Raw genomic sequence first — 27,369 nt, forward strand, 5'->3', positions numbered from 1 at the left:
AAATTGAGAGTTTGGGGAATTCGTCCCTTGTCCTGCTAATATCAACCAGGTAATCGGTCACATTAGGAAAAGCACACGTAATGTTTCATGAAATTTTATAATTTTATAAGAAAACTGTAGTTAAATATGCACAGTGCATATACTCCAATTCCTCTTGACTAATTTCATTCTCAAATAATACAAGTCGTCTCAAACAAAACACGCGCCACATTACAGATCGGAGACTTCTCACGATATTTACCATAAAACTTGATTTTAATCAGACAGGGTAAATTTACTCGCCATTCTTAACCAAACTTAACCTCGAACAGTAGAGATGATTAGAAAGCCTAATAGAAAATATACGATACGTTGCACCAAAATCGGATAGTTTTATTAAGGTGGTTGTGTAGTCGATTTTTTTATTCAGGTTTGAGATCAATTAACCACCTTATTCCTGATCGATTTTAACTTCAAGCAGACGGATAATTGAGAAGTTTCACACAAAATGTACATTATATTCTATGAAAATTGAATAATATTTACGAAAGTGATCATTCAAAATTATTTTATTACATTATCTATATGAGGAAACATCCAAGATGAGGTGAATTTATTACCTCATCCTTGACAGATATCAACCGCGAGCACTGCACTTACGTCTCAAGGTTCGAAGAAGGCACAAGCTGTTTCATTCAAATCGATTAAATAATATGAAAAGTTGTAGTCACCTGTGTCGGATAGTAGAAGATTGCTTCAGTATTATTATCAATAAAAATTGGAGGGAGAGAGAGAGAGAGAGTGAGTGTGAGTGTATGAGTTTGAGTGTGTGTGTGTGTGTGTGTTTGTGTGTCTGAGTGAGAAAGAGAGAGAAAATTATTTCTCCTCCCTCTCTCTCTCTCTATCTATCTACCTGAAATTTGGGTGTGTTAAGCTTCTACAGTTGCATGTACTGGAATCTGGGTTGGCAAAAACCATGATTTTTTATGGTTTAAACAAACAAAAAGCCCGTTTATTTGTTTGTTTGTTTATTTAAACCAGATTTTCTTGGTTTAAATAATTTGCTCTATGTATCTTTATCACATATAGACAGAAATAAGTTTGTTTCGCCTTTGTGTTATTATGCAACAACCAGGTTATCCTGGAAGGAGTCACATAAGCTTAAAGCGGAATCCAAACTGCTTCTCGGCTTATATCCGAGAGAAATTGTCCTCCATTTGAGCTAGAAACCGGGACTAATTGGCCACAAATGCGATACGTCTGCCGATTCACTCAAGAAGGGCTCCTGATAAATATACGTTGTACTGATCTTTACATACTTGTTAATATAATTGTCAAGAGTCATTTCAGCAGGACAAAAAGATAACAGTTGCACAAGTGAAACCATCATACAGAATTACATATGGACAATTTCAAAGTACTTCAGAGTACAGAAGAACTAATTTAGTCCAAGTCAGTTCACTACGACTTTTATTAGTCCAAGTTAAAGAAATACACTGATTTAATTTGCATATCAGTAAGAAAAGTGAATAAAGATAAGAATTATTTGAGTCTCCTTTCGCTCTGACTCATTTATACTTAAATAGACACCAAAGATCCTTCTGATTTCAATAAATGCCTCTCGTGGGTTTTTATGACCCCCCCCCCAAAAAAAAGTACGGCATTTCGATGTATTTTATCAATAGTAAACATTATTAAAACGAAACAATATTTAGAATTTTCCTTTGATTGCAATTGCATAACAATAATAACAAGCTATTTAAAAAATCACAAAAGAAACATTCATGAACTTATATTATATTATATATATATGTATGTATGTATGTATATATAAGTTGCTTTTGTAGTATAATCTGAGTAATGAATGAGGGATATAGGTATGAATATAATACGAATAATATACGGGAGTGAAACGTGATAACCTACACATGTGTTAATCAAGAATTTACGAACACTTACACTTTTACGAATATTTTTCATTTTTTGGTTTAAACCAGTTTTTTTTTTTTTTTTTTTTTTTGTCTGTTTTTTTATTATTTTTTAAACCAGCTGGCACGGCTCATAGAGGTCTGGTCTCTTGTAAATAGTTGAAGAGTGACAAAAAGCACACGAAAAGTGACCAAAAAATCATCATGCCCCTTTTTTCGTTTGGCAATTTCTCCATCACCTCTCTTTGGTTGTTGTTTTGTTTCATCTTTACTTCTTTTTGAGCTTCCTCCTTTCTTAGGTTTTATAAGTATGCTTTGTAGTTACGGTAATCAGACTTAGCAGATGTAAGAAGTTTCTATGTAATTGGAACCAGTTCTGGCCTATTTTCGAATTTCTCCATCCCAGACATTATATTTAACTTAATGTTCTCAAAGCCATGAAATATTCAAATTCATCACCTACTCTTAAGAACATACAAGAAGCATAACACAAGACGAACATGATGAACCACACAAACACACACGCAACATTGAGCAAAGCGTTAACTATTACGAGAGAAAACTAAAAGACTATTATGATAGAAGAAAGAATAGACAAGAAGGGTTCCACCTTGAGAGCTTAAGCATCCACCAACCATCCACTGTGCTTTAGAAAGAATAAAAGCTGAAGTGAGAATAAAGCTGACTTTCACATGTGGCAGCAAGTACTGAAGCTTTCAGAAGAGTAATGAGTAACAAGTTTCTGTCTTTTTCCATTTATTTTTAATATTTTTCTTAGAAAACTGTCCCCAATAACGTAACTTTTAGTGACCAACTTGAAAAAAGGTAACTTTTAGTTTAAAAAAAAAAAACTGACTCGCTATGAGCACTGAGCTCGTTTAAACTAGCCAACCCTGACTGGGATACAAAAAAAAAAAAAATCTAAAATTTCCATGAAAATAATTTGATTTTGATGTAATATGGTGTATATTTTCTCAAATACTTTACCCACTCTCTTGAGTTAATATCAATCAAAGGTAAGAGGTCAAGACAGATTCAACCCAGTTTGGAAGTTTCTACATATAATCTGGTACCAAAATAATTTTCAAAAGAAGTTACTCGATTTTCATATATGGTGTATATACTCTTTCAGGTTTCCAATCAGTTTCATTACTGCGTGTTAACATCGGTCAAGAATTAGGATAAATTTGACCCAAATTAAAAAATATATATTCATAAAACATAGTGTGATTTCTTTTGCATTCTGAATCAGGTTGTCAACAGTCAGTTGCAAGGAAATATATATTCACTCCGCCCTGACTATGTTTAACAGGATATTTGCCAAAAAATACATGCTTTTTAGAAAGTATGGCACATGTTTTCTTCAAGGCTTTCCAGTGGAGCTTATTGCTTGTTATTTAAGATGCAGGTAAGGGATAAATTCATCCTCAAATTCGAATCTTAAAGAAAATGTTTCAAGGTAACTTTCGTAATAATAATTTATAGTGCCAAGTATAAACCGGATCAGTATTTAATAACAAGACAAAGACTCACCTTATGCATTCATTCATTTAAAACCCAGTAGTATTATTCATGGTAACACGATGACTTAGTGCAAGGGGAAAACTACGGAGCACTCCTCTTGCACTCCGTTAGTCTTCTGGGGACTGTCCAATGTGTGATAGCTACAAAACCACTCCGGAGCATTCACAAGAACTAACGTTACTACTTACCAATTGCGTAGGCATGCCGATGGATCAGCATGAGACCAACGTGGTTAGGGAGAACGTGAAGTGCACCAAACCACCATCCTCGTCGACAAAAGCACACGGCTTTAGAAAATACACACACACACACACACACACATATATATATATATATATATATATATAGTTTTTTATAGGTTTTATACGAAAAAAAAAAAAAAAACACTGACTCACACACAAGATAGTACGGAATGTGCACGTCCACTTTAACCAGAGGAAGATATTCTCTGATCATTTTCTTCCAAGACTCCAACGAACCACCCGCGAGTCCTGCAATCGTATTGATAACTCAGAGGACTGACAAAGAATATCCAGATGAAGGAGGATCAAATGAATAATAAATGAAGCTGCTCTTTTAGCTCCAATCCCTTCCCTACATTGATGATCCGCTAAATGAAAAGGAATATAAAAAAAATCCAATGCTCACGCAATATTGGGTAATTTTCTTCGACTGCTTTGGGTTGAAATAGACCAGGAATAAGGAGAGGAGGGCCACTCCAGCTTAAAAGATGTCTCACGATAAATTCCCTAAAAAGTAATACGATTTTGAGAAAACACAACATGTGTGTTCTTAAGAGTTAAGAATTATCTATATTTCTTGGGGCTCAAATTAGAGGCCAACAGATGTATTCACCTCATCCTGAAAAACATGTTTAATGATTACAACGTTTTCATGTAGAGTATGTGCTTTGTTTGTGAATTCCTACCGCAATCTACTGATTTGTTTGATATCAGTGTCAAAGGAGTGAAATTTCTTTCATAGAAAAAGGTTATCATTTGTACAAATTCTCCGATTTACAGAAAACATTGTGGGCTTACTTTAAGATTTCCTAATGAGGCCTAGACTTGGCGTTGAACGAATAAAAGGGCGAACTCGCCAACTACAAAAAGTTCCAACGTAATAAAATGCTAATATATTACATATATAATCTGACTTTCCCAAAATATGAAAGTCCTTTGAGGTTTCAGAAGGATAAAACGGTAACATCCCCTCAATCAATCATGAGCAACAGTTGGCTCACTGAACCCTTTCATAGGCCCGCCTGACCAGTTATTAAAAATATACTTCTTACGTAATCTCTTAAAATGACTTAAAAATTTTTCCTGGACAATGAATGTCCTTCTTGAAAAAATGTCTCCGCACTGGAACATCCAGTACGCTACCAAACACAGTACATGAAGGGTCACGGTACCATTCAAAGATAATTCAGTACATGAAGGGTTAAGTTTCCCCACTTAAATGATAAGTAAATAGATTTTTCTGCTTTCCTCTAATAAGTAGATATTTTGGCTATAGTAACACTTTCTGCGTTTCTGTGATGTTAGTTCACGATGAGTAAGTTTTTCTACTAAATGAATGACTGACTATTCACTTTCAGGTGAAAATGTTAAATTATCTCGTACGGCTCTCGACCCTCTTTCCTCTTTCAACTTGCACCTGCCCTAAATTCATCAATATTATTAGTGTTTAACAGAGAAAGTATTATCCGAAGATATGATATATATGCCAATCGACAAATCTCATCGAGCTCAACATATGCGTCATTACAAATCCTCATGCGCAATTTTCGAGGAAAGTAGAGAAAAATTATTTATTAGTAAACCTAAAAATTGTTTGTGTACTATAAGGATGCTACATATTAAGGTGAAACTGATGCTAAAATATACTCTCATCAAGCTTTCCGTTACGAAATCAGCAAGATGACAGTATTCACAGTGATATAGCCCGGTGACAGGTTAATAAGATATAGCCCGAAACTATGCTTAACTTAAACTTTAATTTTTGATTAGCTATGATATATATCCATGGAATAATCACATCAAGCTGAAGAAAATAAGATGTCTGAGTGTAAATTTTCATTTGTAGTTTTCGGGAAAATCTACAAAAACAAAATTGTATGGTGCTATAAAGTATGTCGTTTATTCCCAATAAGAAGTGGTAGTATTTATTTTGATAGAAGAAACTGTATATTTATGAACTCTGTATATAAAAAGTATACTATTATTTACTAATTTCATGTTTATTGTTGACTGTTTTCTCGTAATAGTGATACGCGTACTCCTATTAGGATATCTACAGCCTAAAATCCGCACATTTGCATCTACTGTATGACACCGCGCTAGTGGCCACTTTTAGTTCGAAAAAACTCGCTCGAACTTACTAAGTGGTAACTAACATGTTTATTTTTCCATTCCACGAAAAGTACCTTTTTTCTTCCTTTCTGGGCAGTTTAACTAGGTGGCCGACTTAGCAGTTTAAAAAGTGACGGGACACACTTATAAATACGTGCTACGTTGTAAATGAAAATCAAAATAGTTGAATTAAAACTAATGTTCTGAGATCGTAGTTTGAACTTGGCCCATACTCATAAGGGAACATCTTATATTGATAGTAGCGTTGTCCAACCAAACAATGTGCAATCGATAGAGGAGTGAAGAAAAGTGAGAAATCCAAAGTTTTATGGGCCGACACCCAAACACAGGAAATACAGAGGAAAGAAGAATCTAGAATGATATGAAGATAGCAATGCAAAAGATTCACTGACACAGAAAGAACTTCAAAATGATTAACGTAATCAAAATGACATTTACACAACAGTATAGTAAGCAAACATTGTATCCACAGACATACTCAATAACATCATATGTAATGCAGTGTTGCCAATTGAACAAAAAATGAAGTTTTGTTAAATGGCACGGAACATAAATTATAACATGCAGGAAATCTAATTATGAATAGAATCATACCTGTGAAGTCATGATGTACAGTGTTCTCAACGTTTGAAGATAGGCCTATATGAATCTCACATGCAGAAGGCCTATATGAATCTCAGATGCAGAAGAAAACATACAGTACACGATTCAAACTAGTTAAAACCAAAATATGAGCCACAAACAAGAATATAATCACTGAAGTACGAAAATAAGGGACGAAGCACAGTGTCGAAGCAGGTTTGCCCAAGTGGAAAATTAGAATAGTATCAAACACAGCACATAAAACTGAAATGATGCATGCTCTTGGATTGATTAGCAGGCTCACTTTTCTGATACACGTGATATTGTATCACCTCACACATTATTGGTAGTCATTTTTTTTAGTATTGTTGTTGATAAAGCGTTCCGCAGTATGTTGGTACTGTATGTACTCTTCTACATCCAAGATTCATATAGGCCTATCTTCAAATGTGGCAACATCGTACATCATGACTTCACAGGTATGATTATACTCATAATTAGATTTTCTACATTTTATAATTTGTGTACGGTGCCATTTAACGAAACTTCATATTTTGCTCAGTTGGCAACGCTGCATTACATATGATGTTATTGAACATGTCTGTGGGTACAATGTTTGCTTACTATACTGTTGTGTAAATGTCATTTTGATTAATCATTTCGAAGTTCTTTCTGTGTCAGTGAATCTTTTGCATTGCTATCTTCATATCATTCTAGATTCTTCTTTCCTCTGTATCTCCTGTGTTTTTGGGTGTCAGCCCGTAAAACTTTGGATTTCTCACTTTTGTTCACTCCTCTATCGATTGCACATTGTTTGACTGGACAACGCTACTATCAATATAAGATATTCCCTTGTCAGTAAATAGAATGATTCAATTCGAGTGCTACAAAGCGACTGCACGTAGAACAATAATAGAAACTGCATTTGTGCGCCAATACATATTAACGCGGATATCCTACCTTGCAAGCAGGAAAAGGTAGGCTCCTGGGACCAAGGACCCACCTGAATACAAAAATTTCAAATAAGAAGATAAAATGAGTGATACCTGAATCAAAAGCTTAAGACACGCAGAGAAAGGATTTAACATTGTCATTGATTGTTTTAAGACACGTTGCCCAAAACATGTTTGTTGTAGAGTAATATGTTCAAAAAGAAATACTTGGGTACAACCGATAGGAAATACACTCGATATACCAAATGAATTAATTAAAATACTCTGGCTTTCAATGAAAAAGGGAAAGAAAAAAAAGAAAGAATACTTAGCTCGCTCTGTAACAAATGAGATGCATGGAATAAGTCGTGATTGGGAACCCTTCACCCCTGGTGGGGGAATATTCATGAAGCTATCAGCTTATGTCTAATTATATATATATATATATATATATTTCATTTCTTACTTTCGAACCTACAAGATTCAATCCAAATGAAAAGACTTTTATATCGGACTTCCAAAGAAAATAAAAGAAAATAAATACATGACCGTGTTTATTATATATGGAATTCCCAGTCACGACCCCGTTTTCAGTTTTATTAAAATAGAAGAAGGAGTAAAGAAGACAAGAGGAAGTTGGGATAGGAAGAGAGGAAAAAGAGGGAAAGTAAGAAGATGAGAAAAGAGGGAAACTGTTACTGGATATTTTTGAGAAATATGGTAAAGGAAAGTGAATAATTATCGAATTGGGATCATTTCCAATAGCTACTGGGTGACTATTTGGTATTAAGGTGATCAAAGGTAGACACATGTTAACTCATACCTCCCAGACCTAAATCCATTTAACCCCAACTACCGAATTATCCCAATCTAGCTCTGAGATAGATGAGAAAGTTTAATTTAACAGTTTATTCAATATTTCAGAAAGTTTTCGACTAGTATCCAATACTTGAAGGATAAACGATGAAGTTGATGGCATGCTAGAATCGACCGCAGAAAAAAAAAGATCAGAGTAACATATATTTGTCGAAGATTTTGACTCTCAAAGTTCTCCCATGATGATTGTTCGTTCAGGTTACTTCGGTCTTTTTGTTTCCTTTATAGAGCCAACTTAAATTGAGTTAGTATTGACTTTCAACGACTTTAATTGCCAACTACCATTAATTATAGTAAGTCAAACATATATGTCAAAAGAATTGGGGCACTTAATACTAAATCTACATTTCACTCACACTCACATTCATACAGGACAATGTATACTTCAGGTTGCATTTAGTTGAATTAAACTAACCTAACTACATTTCCATAGACATTTATTACATTTCAAGAAAACTTAATTCGACAGCACAGGAGAAATTTCGATACACGAAAAGAAAATAATACTAGTAATAACAATATGGTTTATAGACATGCATAGAAATTTGTTACTTTTCAATATCTAATAACACATTTCTCTTTGTAGAAATATTAAAAGTTGAATTACGTTTAAAAAAATCGACAAAACGAAAGACGAAGAAAGAAAAAAAATCAAAGGTCAACGTTGAACATATTTAAAATTCAGTACAAAGAATACATATCAATGTGAAAGAGGAAAGAAAAAAATATAATTGGTTAATCATTTTTCTTTTTAAAAAAAAAACAAAAAAAAAACACTTTGGTAGCATTTTTATTGAGTCTCTGTCTCAAGAGGAGAAATTTCGACAATTTTATGAGTCCTTTTCTCACGTCGATAATAACTCCTTTATCAACTCTCTTTATACACAGTGATTGGTGCCCATGAGAGTATTTAATCGTTTGTCTTAACTACCGACGAAAAAAAAAAATAGTTTCTTCATATTATATATATATTCCATTTCGTCACTTGACGCATTTGGTATAAACATTCAAAATTTATTAAGATTTAAAAAATTATCGAACCCAGTCCCAGACATTGGGAACATATTTCCATTATATGACACTTCCACAGAGCTGGGTCTCCGGACCCATCCCAGGTCCTGTATTCATATCACTAAATTATTAACCACATTTCAGTTCAAATTAAGAGCGCTAAATTTTATTCCTGGTCTAGATCATGGAGTCAAGAGATTCGAGTCACTGAACTGACGAATGACAAATAGTTAGGTTTCCGATCGTAGGGGAAGGATTTGGGGCGCACTGTTTCATAGTTTACTGATTTCACTTGTTTTACAAAATAACTTTAGATACGGATTAGGGTTTTTTTTTTTTTTTTTTTTACGACCTGCTACTTGTTCTATTTACATGCAATATTTAACATAGTATTAAACTTTAATAGTCACGAACATTAATAACAAATCAGTAAGGTGTCATTTATCACAAATTACGCGGTAATACTTTACAAACACAAATAGTTGGTCAAATATCGGGTGTCAAAATCTATGGCAACCTAAAACAACCAGGGTAAATATCAAGCCCTTACATACATATTCGCTTATATATATATATATATATATATATATATATATATATATATATATATATATATATTCATATTACTCAATATAATAAATTTTATTCTGATATCAATCTTAGTATTTCATCGACACTTAATTCTCTACATAACCTTTTCATATTTAATGAGTATTCACATTTTCTTGGCTCAAAAAAAAAAAAAAAAAAAAAAAAAACTGACAAACAAAAATCTTTTTCTTTTAATAAGGTTGTAACATTGCAATGCATATATAAACCCGATAATCAATAAAATTTCAATTTTATTAAGATCCGCGTATAGAGAAATGGTTGGTATTATTTAATAAGTCGACACAAAAGTGGAAATACAGCAAATATAGCAGGCACGTAAGTTTCCAAACTATGTAAGCACACATATATAAATGTATATACAGAGAAGGAAAAAAAGAAAAAAATCAAGATTACTTAAAATTAGTGGCCCCAAACTACTAATACATACACACCATATAACCAATCAATAGAAAGCAACCAGAAATCAGTAATCAATGGATATAGTTTGTACGATCGATGAACAACAATCAAGTTTCTGGGTATCTGAAATCGTAGTGTACCTTCTCGTCAGTCCCTCCCATGGTGGATCGAGTATCGTGAAAAACGGCACTAAATTGGTCTGAAATACGGGGAAATACCCGCGAATTGTATCCCTCGATGTCTCAGTTAATACATACGATCGAAATAAGTGATATGAACATTGTATGCTTTCATGAGTTTCAAAACCGGGGGGGGAGGTTAAAATTTAAAAAAAAAAAAAACTTTAGAGAAGGAATAGAAGAAAGAATAGGTAAAAAGAGAGGAGACAGAACACTACAACTACGAAAGTTAAGTGGTCGAATTTATGTATATAACAACTCTCAGCCAAAAAGTTCACATATGCCGAAAGAGGTGGTTTACTTAAATACGTAAACTCAAAAGTTATCTCCAAAAACACAACGAGTCCGTGCCCGCAAGGGAATTTTCAGAAAGACGAAAGCTTTAAGGAAATTACCCTCCTCGCTGTATCCGGTTGAGTCCCTGGAAACCCCGGCCATGCCGGAAGGTTAGAGAAGGCTCTAATTTAGAATTTCAAAAAAAAAAAGAAAAAAATAATCCGACCTTTTAGAAACTAAGAAAGTCCAGAATAGTAATGAAACTAGAGTAAAATAATAGCTAAGATATTCCTAACTAGATATTTGCCAACATAAAAAATAAAAATAAATAAACTGAATTTTGGATCGGTGATTTCAGTGACCAAACATCGATGGCTACCTTGCGCAGACATGCCAAGGTCTGGGATGTCGTTAATTTCCATCATCTAATTAAACTAAGAAAAGAAACGAAAATACTTAAGAGGGTCAGGGGTCGACATCCGGGTACGCAATGTACATAAATATTAATTTAGTAGCGGTTGATTTAATCGGATAGCCTGACCTGAGCTGTTAGCTATATGAACACTGCACAGTAAATAAGGTAAGCAACGAAAAAAAAATCTCGGAGAGTCAATGAATGTTAAAGGTACAAATGACCAAACCTGTACTTTTCGATGATCACAGGATATAGCAGTTATTTTTCTTAATTCTCATTTCTGTCAACCTTTAAAAGTAATTCCCACATGATGCTACCCTATCTGATGAAAGGCTTAAGATCCGGGGCTGTTGATATGAGGTACTTAAATGCGAAGTAACATACAGTTCCCAACTACACATTACTATCCAATAGCAAACTCGGTTGGATGAATGTATTGATGTAGAAGTCAAAACGCGAGAGATTTTTAGTAAACATATTCATATTCTCCATATATAATATACACTGGGCCTATCCATTTAAATATAGGTGTCATAGCATCTCGTTCATTTCATATTATAATCGTATTATTATTATATCGTTACATTTATTTATTATTTACTCATTTCCACACGAAGTAATATTTTACAGACACCCTATTTCATACATTTACAAGCAGGCCATACACATATTTATATTTCGCACTAATAAATATATAATTATCACAATCTGTCACGCTTAAACTACTACACGATAACATTCATCGAACCACGGACTCTTTGTTTCGAAGCACCCAAATTATATTTACTTCGCAGTAAAAAAGAAAAATCATACGTGTATTCACTGAAAGTTAAATTGCAACGATGAATTTATTTCTGATTTGCTGATAGAACTAAAGCAACAATGGAATTTTTCTACAGCCACGGGAAAAGAGAATTTAATATTACATTTTGAAACAAACAGTAACATCATGTGGGCTTTGCTTCTATTAAGAAAAGAGGCATTCTTGATTTCAGTGGATATTTCGATTGCTAATTGACATAGCAAGCTGTAATTTTCAGAACTACGAGATCTCATGCTATTTCATCGAAACGTACACTCATATGAACCGAAAACCATGTCCACGGGATGTAATTTGAGAATAAGGGGCCAAAATCAAACAACCTAGATCGCTAACTCATGCAATGACGTAATGTCAACAAACAACTGATTACCGGAAACGGACACGATGGCGCTGTAGTAAGGAATAATCCGCTGTGTACTAAAATATAGCCTTACACTTGCTAATCAAATCTATAATATTTATTCTGGTTTAGTTACTTTTAGTTAGAAAAATGGTAATGAGTTTACATAAGTAATTACACTGTCCTCGCACAGTAACGTCACACATTCACACAAAACTACCTACACATAACAATATATATATACTAAACTACTAAACCAAACAAGCACCATTTAATTACATGCATGTTGAAGACAAGTACCTTCAAACACATTACTCCTTGTCGGTATATGAAATTGGCTCTATTGAACTTTAGGGGGACAAAATGAGAAGAGTAAACCCTAGGTCCATCTGACCTCACAAATTGTTTAAAGCATGTTTACTAGAATTTGATGCCCTGGGGGCACCTTAACAAGGTTTATTGAGGGACCTTTCCCCTGAGAGGGGAAAAGGCCCTAAAACAAACAATAACCAACCCATTCCCTGCTAGAAATGGTTCAATTCCGAAAAGGAATAGGAGCCCTTTTAGTGAGATTAAGCTGCCATTCTGATAGTTAGTATTACAGTATTAGTACATGCAACTACTGAAAAAAAAAAAAAAAAAAAAAAAAAAAACAAATCACATTCACAGTATACACTATAGAATGTACGAAAAACCAGGTCGTATTTCCCTGAGTTTTAAAAGATCAAAAATCACTCTCCTTTCTGTCTTTTCTATCTGGGCAGCAACATGGCGTCCTAATAAACAGAAATCCGGAATTTCACAAACTATCCACTTTCTTTAATGAAAATGCATATTTTGGGCTCCTAAATGATCATATGGCGTTTACTACGGCATTTAATCTGATTTTTTACTGGATTTTCACTAAAAAATTTTAAGTCCTTACCAGCAAATATAGAGTAGATGCTGTCCACGGCTGTGCTTGTAGAATCGTCTGTGTTGAGAATGAAAACATTGCGCCGAAAACGACAGGGATTGGAGAATTCCACCAATCAGGGCGGAGTCTTCCAGCCGCGGAAATTACAAAGCGAATAGAAATTTGGTGAAATCCAGATATAACCGGATCTGAAAGTGACTATGGACTAGTGAGAGGGGGTGAGGGAAGGTTTAGTTACCTGACTAAATTCTACATTGGTCTGAAATTAAGAAAATTTATATCCAATGACGGAACTATGTTTCGGTATGACGTCAGCATGGTAAACCTTGTAACTATTCAACTTGTATATGCGAAAATGGGATTTACAATTAATCAAAATATAAATAAATATGTTATTCAGTTAAAATGTGATTCCTAATGAGACCTTTCGATTCATTACATTTAATTTGAAGTAAAGAGAATAAATAAATTGTGTAATTAAACCGAAATCGAATAAAAAAAATTTACTAGGTACAGGGTGAGTAAAAAAAATTGCCATTACTTTCAACTGTAATGGTACATTACATCAAGCCAATAAAAGAATGTGCCGAGACCCCATTTAAATTTAAAACTTAAAGCAGAGCATACCCAGCTGACACCCACCTATGAGCGAGCCTTAAAGGGGAAGAGATAATCGATGGGACAACTCAGGTAGATAGATAAGCATATCCACTTTAAGTTTGCCTGTTTTTCTTTCAATACTGTAGTTTATAGTTTAATATAATACGATAAAAAAATGAAATTATGAAACAAGGATGACTTGTTTAATTATCCACTTATTATTAAAAAGTTACTTTTTTCTTTCTTTTCTTCAATAAACAGTAAAACACTGAAAGCTGTAAAACAATTCAATGCTTTCTCGAAAGACAACACACAGCTGTTAATGGAAATAAAACAAGGATTAACTCTTAAAATCCTTGTAAAAATAGCTGAGGATAAATGTGCATTTAACTCGTAACTCCACGTATTTAATTAGGGAGTCCTTTTTTTGAGACCGACTTTATTCATAAAATTATAATCACGTGCTACGATTTACATAGGGAAAGTTTATCTCTCATTGCAAGTCGTATTAACTGAAAAATGTAATTGATTGGGAAAACTTGATCTTCATATCTACTAATACCACTTCAATGAAACTCGACAAATATAGGGACAAACATTTGCTGTAGAACTTTTCGTCCTAGTCCCAAATGGGACCAAAATAAGCAATAATACAGCTTAATTGTTTTAAACTTCCAAATTATGCTATGCATAAAGGTCGGAAGTCTTACAGAACGGTTATGTTCGTCCGTCTGTCTGCCTATTTGTCTATCAACAGGTATGAGCAAAAACGGTAAGAGATATCGAGAAGCGGATTTTTGCAGTTGATCCAGTACCAAAAATGGGTTCCGTCTCCTCCACTAAACCTCTATTCAAACCCAAAGTAGTGGGAATTGACCATTTCCGGTTTCAAAATTTATCGCCATTGAATGAAATCAGTAACATAACGAGTTTTTTTTTTTTTTTTTAATTGATTCTGAGACTAAGGAACATATCAACCCGCAACACTACCAAAACCTGAATTAGTTAAAATTAACTATTATTTCCTGTTTCAATACTGATTTGCACAGAGCAAAAATGGTACGAGATATAGAGATTTTTTTTTAATCAATTCAGCATCCCAATAGTAGGTTCCATCTCCCGTTAACCCACTATTCTCACACTAAGTAGTTCAAATTAACCATTTCCGGTTTCATCATTTATCGCCACAGAACAAAAAGGTAATAGATACCAAGAAGCGGCTTTTTGCATTTCATTCACGGTCTAAGGGAACATATCACCACCTGCAAGACTACCGAAATCGGAAGTGGTTGAAATTTACTAGTATTTCCGATTTCAATACTGACTTCCGTAGGGCAGAAACTAAGATATAGGGAAGTGTTCCTTGCAATGGATTCAGCTCCCTTCAAATTCAAATTCAAACCAGAACTGGTTCAAATTAACGATTTCCTGTTTCAGTCTATATCGCCATAGAACAAAAACAGTAAAATATACCGAATTTGCTAATAACGTTTATATATATACATATGGATTCAACGTCCGAGGAACAGATCTTGATCTTAATAAACTACTGCAACCAGTACTTATAGATGTAGTATTTCAGGCCTTAGTACTGAACTCGCGTAATTTGGATGTCTACCGTACTTTCACACTGTGAAACGAAACTAACTTGTCTTTTTCAGGTGTGGTCAGTTTTTGTTTGAGGCACCACTCACTTAATGCTCTCATTTGAATCTTTTAAGTTTAAGTGGGACTCTGTACCACCGGGATCCCGAAACTTAAGTTTCAAAAGGTAGCATTTTAATAATTTATTTTAGTATTTGAGTGCACTTCCTATCGGTTTTATCCAAGCATGTACGATACTTTGAATGTATTACTTTACAGCTAATATGATTTGGGTCACGAGTCGCAATTAGGGTCGAAACAATTAATGATACACATTTTCTGGACGTGTTAGAAGTTTCTGTTTGTCGTATCACTCACCTAGTCTTTTAACTTGAAATTTATGGGTTTACGTAGGTTCCTGGGGAGCTATTTGAAAGGTAGGAAATTTGGCGTTAATATAAACAGGAGCGCAAATCCAGTTTATAATGTTCTTCTTGTAAGTTCAATCGCTTTATACATATATCTACAGTAGAACTATTTAAAGGTTATTCAATATTATTGCAGTCCAAAATCAACGATTATGAGTATGTTCTCGTCTAAACAACAAAATTAAATCGGTAATACCACCGCATAGAGAAATACTGAGAAGTATACAAAATAGAAAGAAGGAAAAAAAAAAAAAAAAACAGAGCTACGACAGAAGAGAACCTGCAACAACAACTTTTCTTACCTCATCACTCCGAATCCACTGATGTCATCTTCTCCATCTAATTTAATATGAACAAATGGTGCTACACCCTGGAATAATGTAGTATAATTTATTTGCGTGGTCTCCTGGACAGTCATAGTGTGAATATTGTCTTGTGGCTCCACCTTAACATTCTGTAGAAGGAACTTACTATCTAGTGCACTTTCCACAAAAGAGCTTCCACGTACATTTTGTTCTTCAGTCTCACCCGTACAAGAGTACACGGATTGATCATCATTTTCAGAAGCATTATCTAAAACATGAATGTCAGCTGTCTGATGACCAGAACTGTTTCCATAGGAAGGAACAGCAACGTATTCGTTAGTTTTTGGCACTTCTAAAACAGGCTCCTCTACTGTACAGGGGTACACGGATCGATCATCACTTTTAGAAGCATCATCTAAAATTTGAACGTCATTTGCCTGATAACCAGAATAGTTTCCACAGGATGAAACAATGTTTTCGTTTGTTTTTGGCACTTCATAAACAGACTCCACAGACTCCACTGATGAAATAGAAGTACTACTCGTACTTCGTCGTATTCCATAAGTCTTAGTAGTAGTATCATCAATTATATTCACACCAGACACTTCTCGACTTTCTCCTGTTAATGAATTGGAAACAGCTTGTGTAATATCAACAACGTTTCTTGTTTCTTCTGAAATCTCATCTGATACAAATTGACTCAGTTTTCTTGCGACATCTGAATTCTGTCAATATAAAGAAAGTAAATGTATTAAGATAACGTATAAAATATAAAATGTTACACCATTCTAGAAGGAAAAAAAAAAACAGTGATATACGGTACACGGGTTGAAAAACCAAAGTGGAGAACCTGGCGAATAATCATGCATTCTTACGGAGTTGAACTACTTTTGACTGACTACAATAGTAACTTTTTCTAGGAAAGGTTTATCCAAGTTCTATTCAGTGGTTAAGATAAAGCCACCAGCTCTCTAATCAAAACGGACATTTTACGTCTTCATCACAAAAATGCTCTTCGATTGCTTATATTTATTTATTAAATTTTATTTTATCTTATCTTAAAGGAACAGCAAAGGTATTATACAGGAAAATTCGTATACACTTCTCTCACCAAAAGATAGCAGGTTTAGTGATACATCTTGCCACTTTGAGATGGTTTGATTATAGGTTTGTCACTTGAAAACTTACTATATGTTGCAGCATACAAACAAATTTCAAGATCACGGTCACTATTATCACTATTTTCCCCCTAATTCTCTACAAATTTGAAGTTATGCTTTTCAGCAGTCTATTTCTAGTATCTGTCCACACAGATTTCATTTTTGAAAACAATCTCTTACATTCAGCATTGCAGTTGGATATGGAAAAACGTAAGCGGTTATTATCTTGTATTTTTCAGTTTAGAGAAATACATTTCTTAAAAGGGAATGTATGCTTTTCTTCGTCTGATGAAACTTGCTACAGCTTCTTAGATGACAATACTTTCTTTAACTGAACGATATTCTTCATAGAATTTATTCATGTTGAAATCCTCAACTTTTAACAATAATCATTTTTAAGCCATAAAAGGAAAGCAAAACACGTCGGCTTACAAGGAAGGATATCAATTTTGATACTTCAAAACCAGAAGTTTTGCTAGAACCCAGATGTCTGGGAACCCTAGGCCAAGACTATCGACTTACTTCTCTTGTAAAAGACCAGTAATGTTTCTGGAGGGAAGAGTCTTCTGGCTTCTCCAATATTATCTACAGTGGCTGGATAACGTTCAGATGTGATATTACGCAAGCCATGCTACTAGTATAATAACAGAAATATTCTGATCAAAATATAATCCCGATGGATTTTTGTTTTCAGAAATAAAGAGAAATCTTTCGTTTTTGATTCGTTTAACATATTATAATAAATTTTACTTTTCTATTTGACTTAATTAAAAACTGTGTATATATTATTGCATCGAGAAGCCTAAATCCGCAGCTACTTTACATTTCTCTTTCTGTGGGTAATAAAGTACGGGACATAAAAACAAAAAGTACTTCGTTCTTCTCAAATAAGCCATATTGTATGATAAAATATTAGAGAGAGAGACAGAATGTCGAATGCTAAATTAGAAATGTTTTTTCGTTCTATAAAACATTTTTGGTATAGATTAACCTCCAAAATTTTGTTCAGAGAAAGCACGAACACTGTGAAACAAACGACGGCCTTTAAAATTCACAAAATGTCAGCTAACAAGGGTAGTGAAAATAGGGGGATTATTAATTTTAACTGTTCTGTATTTTTTACATATTGTTCGATAGTGATGGAAAGCAACGATCATATGATAGACCTGTTTCCAGGTGGTACCTTAGGCTAAAATTTTCACAGTAGGCTTGCAAATGAACTATAATATGGTGATGAACTTTAATATTGTTGGATCGGGCCCCCTAACTTCTACCTTCCCCCTTCCCCTCCTACACGGCCTGGAGCGAGATCAACCAAGTTACATCTGCAGAAAATTTGATTTCATTGGCACGAATATTCCGCATGACACTCAAGTCATATTAGAGGCAGGGGAGAAACCATATGTTATAATTTTGGTAAAAATATATCTCAAAATGCATATAAAGCAATAGAATCCCACATCAATGAAATACTTGTATTAAATACCAAAGACGGTTCAGCCACTTACAATATACTCATTAAAGTTAATAAAGATAATTGAACAAAAAATGGCTTCATCAGAGGTCATTCTAGTACTTTTGTTAGGATGGATCACGGGCAAGATTTTCACACATTTACAGCGATTGGTGAACAGTAATAGAAATTGGGAATATATTCTCTCCAGCTTAGTTAATAAATATGTATGTAGTGTTATAAAATCACAAGTTATAAAAGAGACTACTATCAAGTAATGAATCCTGAACAATCATTTTCTGAATTTATACGTGAAAAAAATAGTTTAACACTGATCAGAATGGAGATGAGACAGTAAAGAATTTTGCTCATCAGTAAACAAATTATTCACGCCCAAGAATAAGAATATCTTTGTATTAACATCTTTGCCGTTAAATAAAAAGGAACTACTTGTTTTTGCTGAATCGTGTGATTCAAATCGTAAACATCCAACCGATTATCAAGAGGTCACAGTCTTCTTCCAAACCTGATATGGTAAGTCAGAAAACTATGTATAAACCGAAACAATGCTTTAAGTGTGGTTCAAGAGAACATTTCTGGAGGAATTGTCGTGTTAATCCAAATGTAAATGAACGAATTTCTTTACGAAAATCTTATTCTTAAAAAAAAATATTCGGGTAAATGTTACACTTTGCAAACAAGTGAATTACAATATGTAATGTAAATTAGTTTCCGTATGGCATATTCCTGTGACTTGTTATATAGACACTGCTAGTTCAGACTTAATCGGAACTTTCTTAGGAAATTAAGGAAAAAATGCAAACCTAAAACCACATCAATTAATGTTCGAGTGAAACCTTCAAATCAAAGTGACATTTTGGTGAAAGAAGCTGTCGAAATTATGTTTTCATCAATAGGAAAAAGTACATCCTGTTTCAAAAAGAATATAAGTATTTCGAATGCATATATTTATTAAACTTTAAGACATACGAATATGAAATTTTACACACATATTTACGAACCTATCAAGTTCAAATTACAGTTCAAAGTTAAAATTACAGATGTTCAATATGTCCTCCATCAGCGACACGAACAATATCACATCGATACTCAAATTCCTCCCATACTCAAGCAAGCATGTCCTGCGTCACTGATGTTATGGCAGTAGGGATCCGGTTCTTCAACTCTTCCAGGTTCTGTGGGAGTGGTGGTACATAAATGTTGTCTTTAACGAAACCCCACAGGAAGAGGTCACAGGATGACAAATCCGGTGACCGTGGAGGCCAGCTGAGACATGCTAAGTCGCCAGCTCCTTGACGACTCCAGTGAGTGCCCCGTCTTGTTGAAAAATAGTTGTCTTCGTGCAGCCTCGGAAACAACCAGTTTTGTAACATAGCGAGATACTGCTGACTGTTAACCGTGTTTCCATTGAAGAAGAATGGGCGGTAAACAGATGATCGGGATATCGCACAAAACACATTGACTTTGGGCAAATCTCGTACATGTTTAATGACTGCATGTGGGTTCTGTAGGCCCCAAATTCGAACATTTTGTTTGTTTACCTGACCACTAACACGGAAAGTCGCTTCATCACTGAACACGATGCGTTGTGCAAAAGTAAAAATTAAATTAAATGAAATCTTTGAGTTTTACGTCCCACGGTTATTCCGGTTAGGCTAAAGGAGACGGTGATAAAAAGTAATGAATGAAATGGTGGAATGAAGAAAGTGGGAGCAAACGGGAGAACCCCGAGAAAACCCACGCACACGGTGTTTGTCCACCACAAAGTTCACTTGGCGGAGGCTGGGATCGAACCCGGGACCCCAAGCATCAGAGCACTAAGCCACCGCGGCCCACGCGTTGTGCAAAAGTGTTATCATTGGCAATAGCATCCAGAATCTCGTTACAAAATGCCACAGATTCTTATTCAGAATTACTAGCACCTTTACCACATTACGATCTAATAAAATACCATTTTGTTGGAGTAGCACAGAGGATGAAGCGTTGAGTAAAATTATGACAGCTCTTTAGATCATGGAATAATTTAAATACTCAATCTAAATGTTCCCTTCATAATACATGTTGATATTTCTACTAAACTTTATCCGCCTTATGCAGAGTCGTTTTGATGTATGATTAGCGACATACTAAAAGTCTGACTACTGCATGAAACTCATGTTAGTCGAACACTTTAGTATGGCACTAATCACGCTCCAGAACGACTCTACATAAGGCCCTATAGCTCTATATTAGTCATCATGAAGGAATTTTAAAACCTGTATATTTCTATTCCAGAACTGTACCAGAATCCGATTGGAACAAAAATGTATACGAGCTTGAATTTAATTATTTTTGGCAATTTCAAAATTTGAACTGTTTCTACATAATCACAGTATCTAGAGATATACAAATTCTCATAGTCTCAGTTGGATATTACGTAATCACAAAATACAATGAAAATAGGGTACTATGATTAAGAAGATTGTAGGTTTCAATTAGATATTTTCACCTAACGTCCAAGCTGATTTTATTAGTAGAACTGTTTTCACCCTCCTAACCAAGAATTTCAGGAAATTAAACCTTTCTACTCGGATGTCACACTTCATGCATTATTACACTTAATTAGCACCTTACATGGACTACAATTTTTTTACTCAAACTCTCTTTTCCTCTTCTATTGTATAAAAAAGAATGTGCTAGGAAGCAAAAAAAAAAAAAAAAAAAAAAAAAAAAAAAAAAAAGTTTACGGTTTCACTTCACAAAGTCGATGACTAATCATTTTTAAATCACCCTGTGTTAAATGCCTTGCACGTGGCATGTGTCTACATTTGCCTTCTCATAGAGAACGTACACATGTTTTAGGAGTGGACTGATTTATGTGGTCATGACAGTGTCTCCGACAGTAACATGAACCTCTTATCGCGCTCTTTCGCTTTTTCTCTCCCTCTCATTCTTTTGTGTTAATTTTCATGCGTACGAAAGATTTTTTTCTACGCAGAAGTAATAGAGATCTTCGCGGTTACGTGTCTGTGTTGTTTGGAAGATTTTATTTCGCACTGGTTTTCGGCTGTGTTTTATAAAGCAAACAATTACATACTGTATGTTTTACATCTCTGTTCACGCCTCAAAAACTCAATACCATGTCTAACTTCTGCAGACGAAAAGAAGTGGACGAGAAAGTGGAGACGAATAGGATTTGAAAATATTTTTTCCCTTGAAACTATGAGGAATATCGGAATGGTGCTAGGCACGCATTTTTTACAGGGTATTATAGTCGCGTACACTTAACTGGGGCCGTTTTACGGAGCCCTAAATTTGCAAAAAGATACTTTTGGAGGGATTATTCCTGATTTTTCTCTCAATATATCTTTCCACGTACATCATGGGGGCATGAGTATCATACCATCCGAAAGCTGGTTCAATTCTGAAGAAAATGACGTGCAATAAACAGTTCTGAAGCAGTAACAACTAAACTAAAAGTTTACATTTTCATTTATTCTATGAAATTTCACGGTTTCGAATAAAATTGGAAAATATTCTTTCCCTCGAAACTATGAGGCATAACGAAATGGTGCTTGGCACTAATTTTTTTTACAGGGTATTATAGTCACGTAGATTTACGAGGGGTCGTTTTAGGGGGCCCCTAATTCACGAAAAGTTATTTTTAGTGGGATTTTTCCCGATTTTCTCTCAATATCCTTTTCCACGTACGTCACGGGGCATGGGTATCATACCATCTAAAAGCTGGTTCAATTCTGAAGAAAATAACGTACGAACCAAGACTGTTGGATAAATAGTTCTAAAGCAGGAACAACTTAACTGAAAGTCTACAATTTCCTTTAAAAACCCTGCGAGTTAAAAGGGTTAATGAGATAGAAGGTACGACTACTAAACTAACTTTTCTTAATCCATGGAAAATACTTGATTTAAATGTGTCTTTACAGGAACATCAACGTAAAGATATCGCATTAAAACCAATCATAAATGCTCTAAAAGGAGAAATTATCCCTATCAATTAAAAGATATTACTTAAGATAACGAAAGGTAAATTAAATGGGGGTATACGAATAGTAGTTCTTAAAGTACTGAGAAATACGAGTATCGACTATTATCCTGACAAACTTGAAATAGGTTCACATCAGGAAATTACACATACCACTGCTATAATGCATCCAAATTTACATGGTCAGGAATGTTTGAAGGTATCAAAAATTATGTAAAAAGTTGTTTAATCCGTCTGGAGTAAGAGTAGAAATACTAAATTATACGGTAATTATTATTATTACAGAACTACAATTCCAAATCAAGTTTGGCATCTTGATATACAAGGACCCTTACCATCTAGTAATATATATATATATTGTTGTAGTAAATAATGCTAGTCGATTCACTATATTAGAACCATTAAGGCAATTAAATTCTAAAATTATTATAAATAAGCTAGAAAAACTTACATAATTATAGAAAATCAATATTGACAGATGGTGCATCGTATTTTACAGGGCAAAAGTTTGAAATTTTCTTTTTATTCAAGACATTAAACATATTTTATCACCTTACAATCCTTGGCCTAATCTTACTGAAAGACAAAACTAATTCTTAAAGATAATTTTCAAATCCTATGTTTCAACTGATCAACCTAAATGGTCCAAATTGTTAAAGTTCAATTTACATTAAATTCAAACGTTTCAATTGTTTCAGAAACTGAACAGGTCGTAAATTTTATTCACCATTAGATTGTAAATGGGTAATTAATCTAGGATTATTTGGTGAAGAAAGAAAGAAAGAAAGAACAGTCAGATTAGCTACCGAAAACATTTTAAAATCTTGGCAAAAAAAGGGCTACAAAAACAAACGAATAGTTCTATCTTTTCAAATCCATCACAAAGTAATGGTAAACAAATGCAGAAAGCATTATTATCTAAGAAGATAAATCCTAAGTTATCCTATTCTTATTCGGGTCCTTTAGAAATTATTTGGTTTCCTACTCGAAACAAAGTTTGGATAAAATCCATCGAAAACCCTAATTTAAAAGACATGTAATGTTTCTTAAAAAGTATTGGGAACGAAGAGCTTTGCCAAGTCAATGATAGGTAAAAAAGAGAGCATCTATGAAAACTTGCAATGTAGCTACATTAAATTAATCGTACGTATCCATTATCATTATATGTTAGAAAACTTATTGCTTGTTAACTCTAGATTATATTCGAAGAATATAAATGGAAAGAAAAAGAGCAAATATATATACGTATATCACAAGAATAAGAACAATGTAATTACACGTAAACAAATAAGATACTATTCCGTCTTTTCTACACCCTATCCGTTTATTCTACAGCTTTCCCATAATTTCGAAAAATACCATTGTTTCATGAGCCATCCATGAGATTTCAACCCATCCTAATGCCATTAACAAAAAGTGATAAGATAACGAACTTAACCATCATCATGGACATCGGATTACTATAGAACATTAAAGAAGATACCATCAGATCGATCCTGTACAGACGGACCCAGAAATCAGCAAAACAATATATAGTATCTAAAATGGAGTTTACACGGTGAGTCATCCTTCCCATTTTCCATGGACCCATTACCGTTACTTGGAACAAAAATGAAGAAGTGTCGAGTCAACAAACTATTTGAGGGAAAACTGGACTATTGAAAGAAATAGGACAAACTAAATAAAATATCTTAAATTAAGTTTAAATATAAGTTGTTCTGACCCGAAATTTTATGTTACGTGATTTTATTTTGTCATAAGAGTTGTTAAAGGTAATGCTGATTATGAGTTTCTCAAGTTGACGACCTTGAAAAACTGTTCATATCTTCCGGCATATGTAGGTCAGTTGTATGCTCCCACCTATGTGCTTTAAGTATAGAAAAGAAACTAAACAGCTCGTCAGATAAAAGGACGAAGTAATAAGAAGTACCACGCCTTGGAATTAGTATTGAATTGCAAAACAAATAATAGGAAATAAAATATATAAATTGAATTGTGTGAAAATTATATATGCGTGTTTGACATTAAAAGTTAATATCATTAATGTTAGTGCTTTTATGAAAAGTAAAACAATGAGAAAATGGGTAAAATGAATATCAAAGGTATTATTTTATGTATGGACTCTTGAAGAAAAATAAGTATCTTTTCACTGGAGCATAATGACAAATACATGAAATGGAAATTAAATCAAACAATCTTACATGCAACCCGTGCATTCATTAAATCACAGCAGAACTCTTAACAATATAACACTCAAAATAGATTATAAAAACGCATTTAACGCTGTGGAAAGAGACACTATGTTAAAAGAAGTGCAACGAGTTATACCCCAGTTATATCCCTAGTTTTGGCAAAGCTAATCCGTCCATACTATTTTTCGGAGACAACAATTTCATCACAGGTCGGATGTCAAGAGGGTGATCCCGCAGAACCGATGCTATTTAGTTTAGCAATTCATCCTATAATTAGTACGTTTTGTTCAGAACTAAAGTTTTATCTTGATGATGGTACTTTAGGTGTCACCACAGACAGTCATAACGACTTAAATGTTTTACTTATGGAATCACGTAAGATAGGATTACAAATAAATCCATTAAAGTGTGAGCTACTTTTTTATGTCGGGAACACCAGATCCCATTATTGAAGCTCAATTTCAGGCTGTGCTACCTGGAATACGAAAAATACCAACTCATAAGATATCATTATTGGGAGCACCACTACACGAAGATGGATATGATAATTGTTTGGAGGATCACCTAAACAGTTTCAAAAAAATAACCAAGAGGTTGAAAAAAGTACCAGCACATATAGCTTTTTTCCTTTCAAAAATTGTTTAGGTATCCCTAAATTGACTTATGTTTTACGTACCGTTCCAACATGGTTTAGGCCAACTAAAATTTTTCAATTAGATGACATTTTGAAAATGAGTTTGCAATCAATACTCAATTATAAGTTAAATGAAACTCAATGGGCACAAGCAAGCTTACCCATTCATTTAGAAGGTTTAGGAGTACGCAAAGATTCAGATTTGAGTCTCCTTGCATTCTTTCTTCTTCTTATGAGGTGTTGTCGCTTGTCTCCAAAGTTCTCAATATTCCAGTTGACAAAGTGAAGATTCCTCATCTGACAGAGGAATTAGATATGGAGAGGCATTTACAACACAATTCTGGTTGCAGAGGAGTCGCAAAGGAAATGGGATGAAATTGTAATCAATGAGACTGCTGAAAACGAGGTAATTTCGCACAATGATGTTGATTCAGCTCGCCTCAAGGCACTACGACAGAGTCCGGAGCATAGTTGAAAACTAAACCCTCAAAAAAAATTGGAACATTTTTAGATATGAATATTTTTCAGATAGTGTTTAAAATTATGTAATGTTTTGTCAATATTGAATTAGTTTATATTAATATTGCAATAGGGCATCAAAATTGTAAAGTTCGGGAAGTTTTTCAAGTGAATTAACTGCTAATGGAGTAATGGAAATTGAAATTGCATTTAATAAAAAGTATAAAAATATGCATGAAGTAGAAACATAATCATGCATTAATTGTCAGGCAACAATATAATAAACATAAAATGTTTTAAAGCGGAAATTAAATGTTTTTCGGATCAAATTAATATAGAGTTATTATGATGGCTGAATATTGTAGTTTAGTTATAAAAATTATAATAATTTGGATTTTGTGGCTTCTTATAACAATCAGTGATAACTTCAGTACAAAAGACTGCCTGCCACATATTACCATAAATTATGCGGATTTCAGAAATAAAGCGAAATATTTAGTTTTTGATTTGTTTAACATATAATAAATTTTATTTTTCTATTTAATTGGTCTAACTTGATTTAAGACTATATGCGTCTTATTGCATCGAGAAGCCTAAACCCGCAATTACCTTATATTCCCTTTTCTGGGTAATGAGTAGAGACACGATTTTTTGGTGACATGCGGAAACGCGAAATGTCAGTTTTGTATGAAAATTTTGTTTACCTAAAATATATATCTTTTCACTATTTGTTAGGCCATATAACGCTCGCGATTAAATGCGAAATTCTGTTGAATTAGCGAAATTTGCAACTATTCTCGATATTCCACGAAATTTATGCGAAAGTGACAATTTTTCGACGTTTTTACAATTTATTCATTACCATTATCTTTCCTTTCTGTATACTTGACCGTGAGTCCAGCTGGTGAGATCTTTAATACATTGACATCATTATTTCATCTTCCCTAGCTCAAACTTGCAAAACCTGATGGTAAGTTCTCTAGCAATGTGATGAAAATTCCCATTTTTGAGAAAACAGACCACCATGAATTTTTGAAATTTTACATCCAGTTAAAATAAGCTCCAAACTGTATCTACTGGTAAAATGGATAGTGTGGAAGAAGTGTAGCGAGGTACATTAGGTGAGCATTCACAAATCGCTGGAAAGTGGCTCCATCTAATGTACATATGTTTCGAATGTTGATGTGAAGAGGGCTCTGTCTTCTTATAATGACATACTTACCGACAAACAATAAATTTAACACCAGAAAACATTGAGAAAAATGCTTACGTGTTATTTGCATAAGTAAACCGTCAACACTGAAGTTCTTTTTTTAAATTAATGTTCTCTCTCTCTCTCTCTCTCTCTCTCTCTCTCTCTCTCTCTCTCTCTGTTTTTTTTTTT

General features: G+C 33.9%; 1 protein-coding gene across 6 annotated transcripts in view; it reads right to left on the reverse strand.

The window, feature by feature from the left end:
* LOC145680688 (uncharacterized) overlaps nucleotides 1–27,369 on the reverse strand; it is a 216,430-nt gene that overhangs the window by 156,771 nt on the left and 32,290 nt on the right. For all 6 annotated transcript variants that reach the window (XM_081751582.1, XM_081751580.1, XM_081751585.1 and 3 more), the window contains exon 3: nucleotides 16,082–16,809. In XM_081751582.1, the coding sequence (XP_081607708.1) occupies nucleotides 16,082–16,809 (728 nt within the window). The remainder of the gene's footprint in view (nucleotides 1–16,081; nucleotides 16,810–27,369) is intronic.

This window comes from Thermobia domestica, chromosome 3 (genome assembly GCF_964235325.1).
Source record: "Thermobia domestica chromosome 3, izTheDome1.hap1.1, whole genome shotgun sequence".
Taxonomy (NCBI): Eukaryota; Metazoa; Arthropoda; class Insecta; order Zygentoma; family Lepismatidae; genus Thermobia; species Thermobia domestica.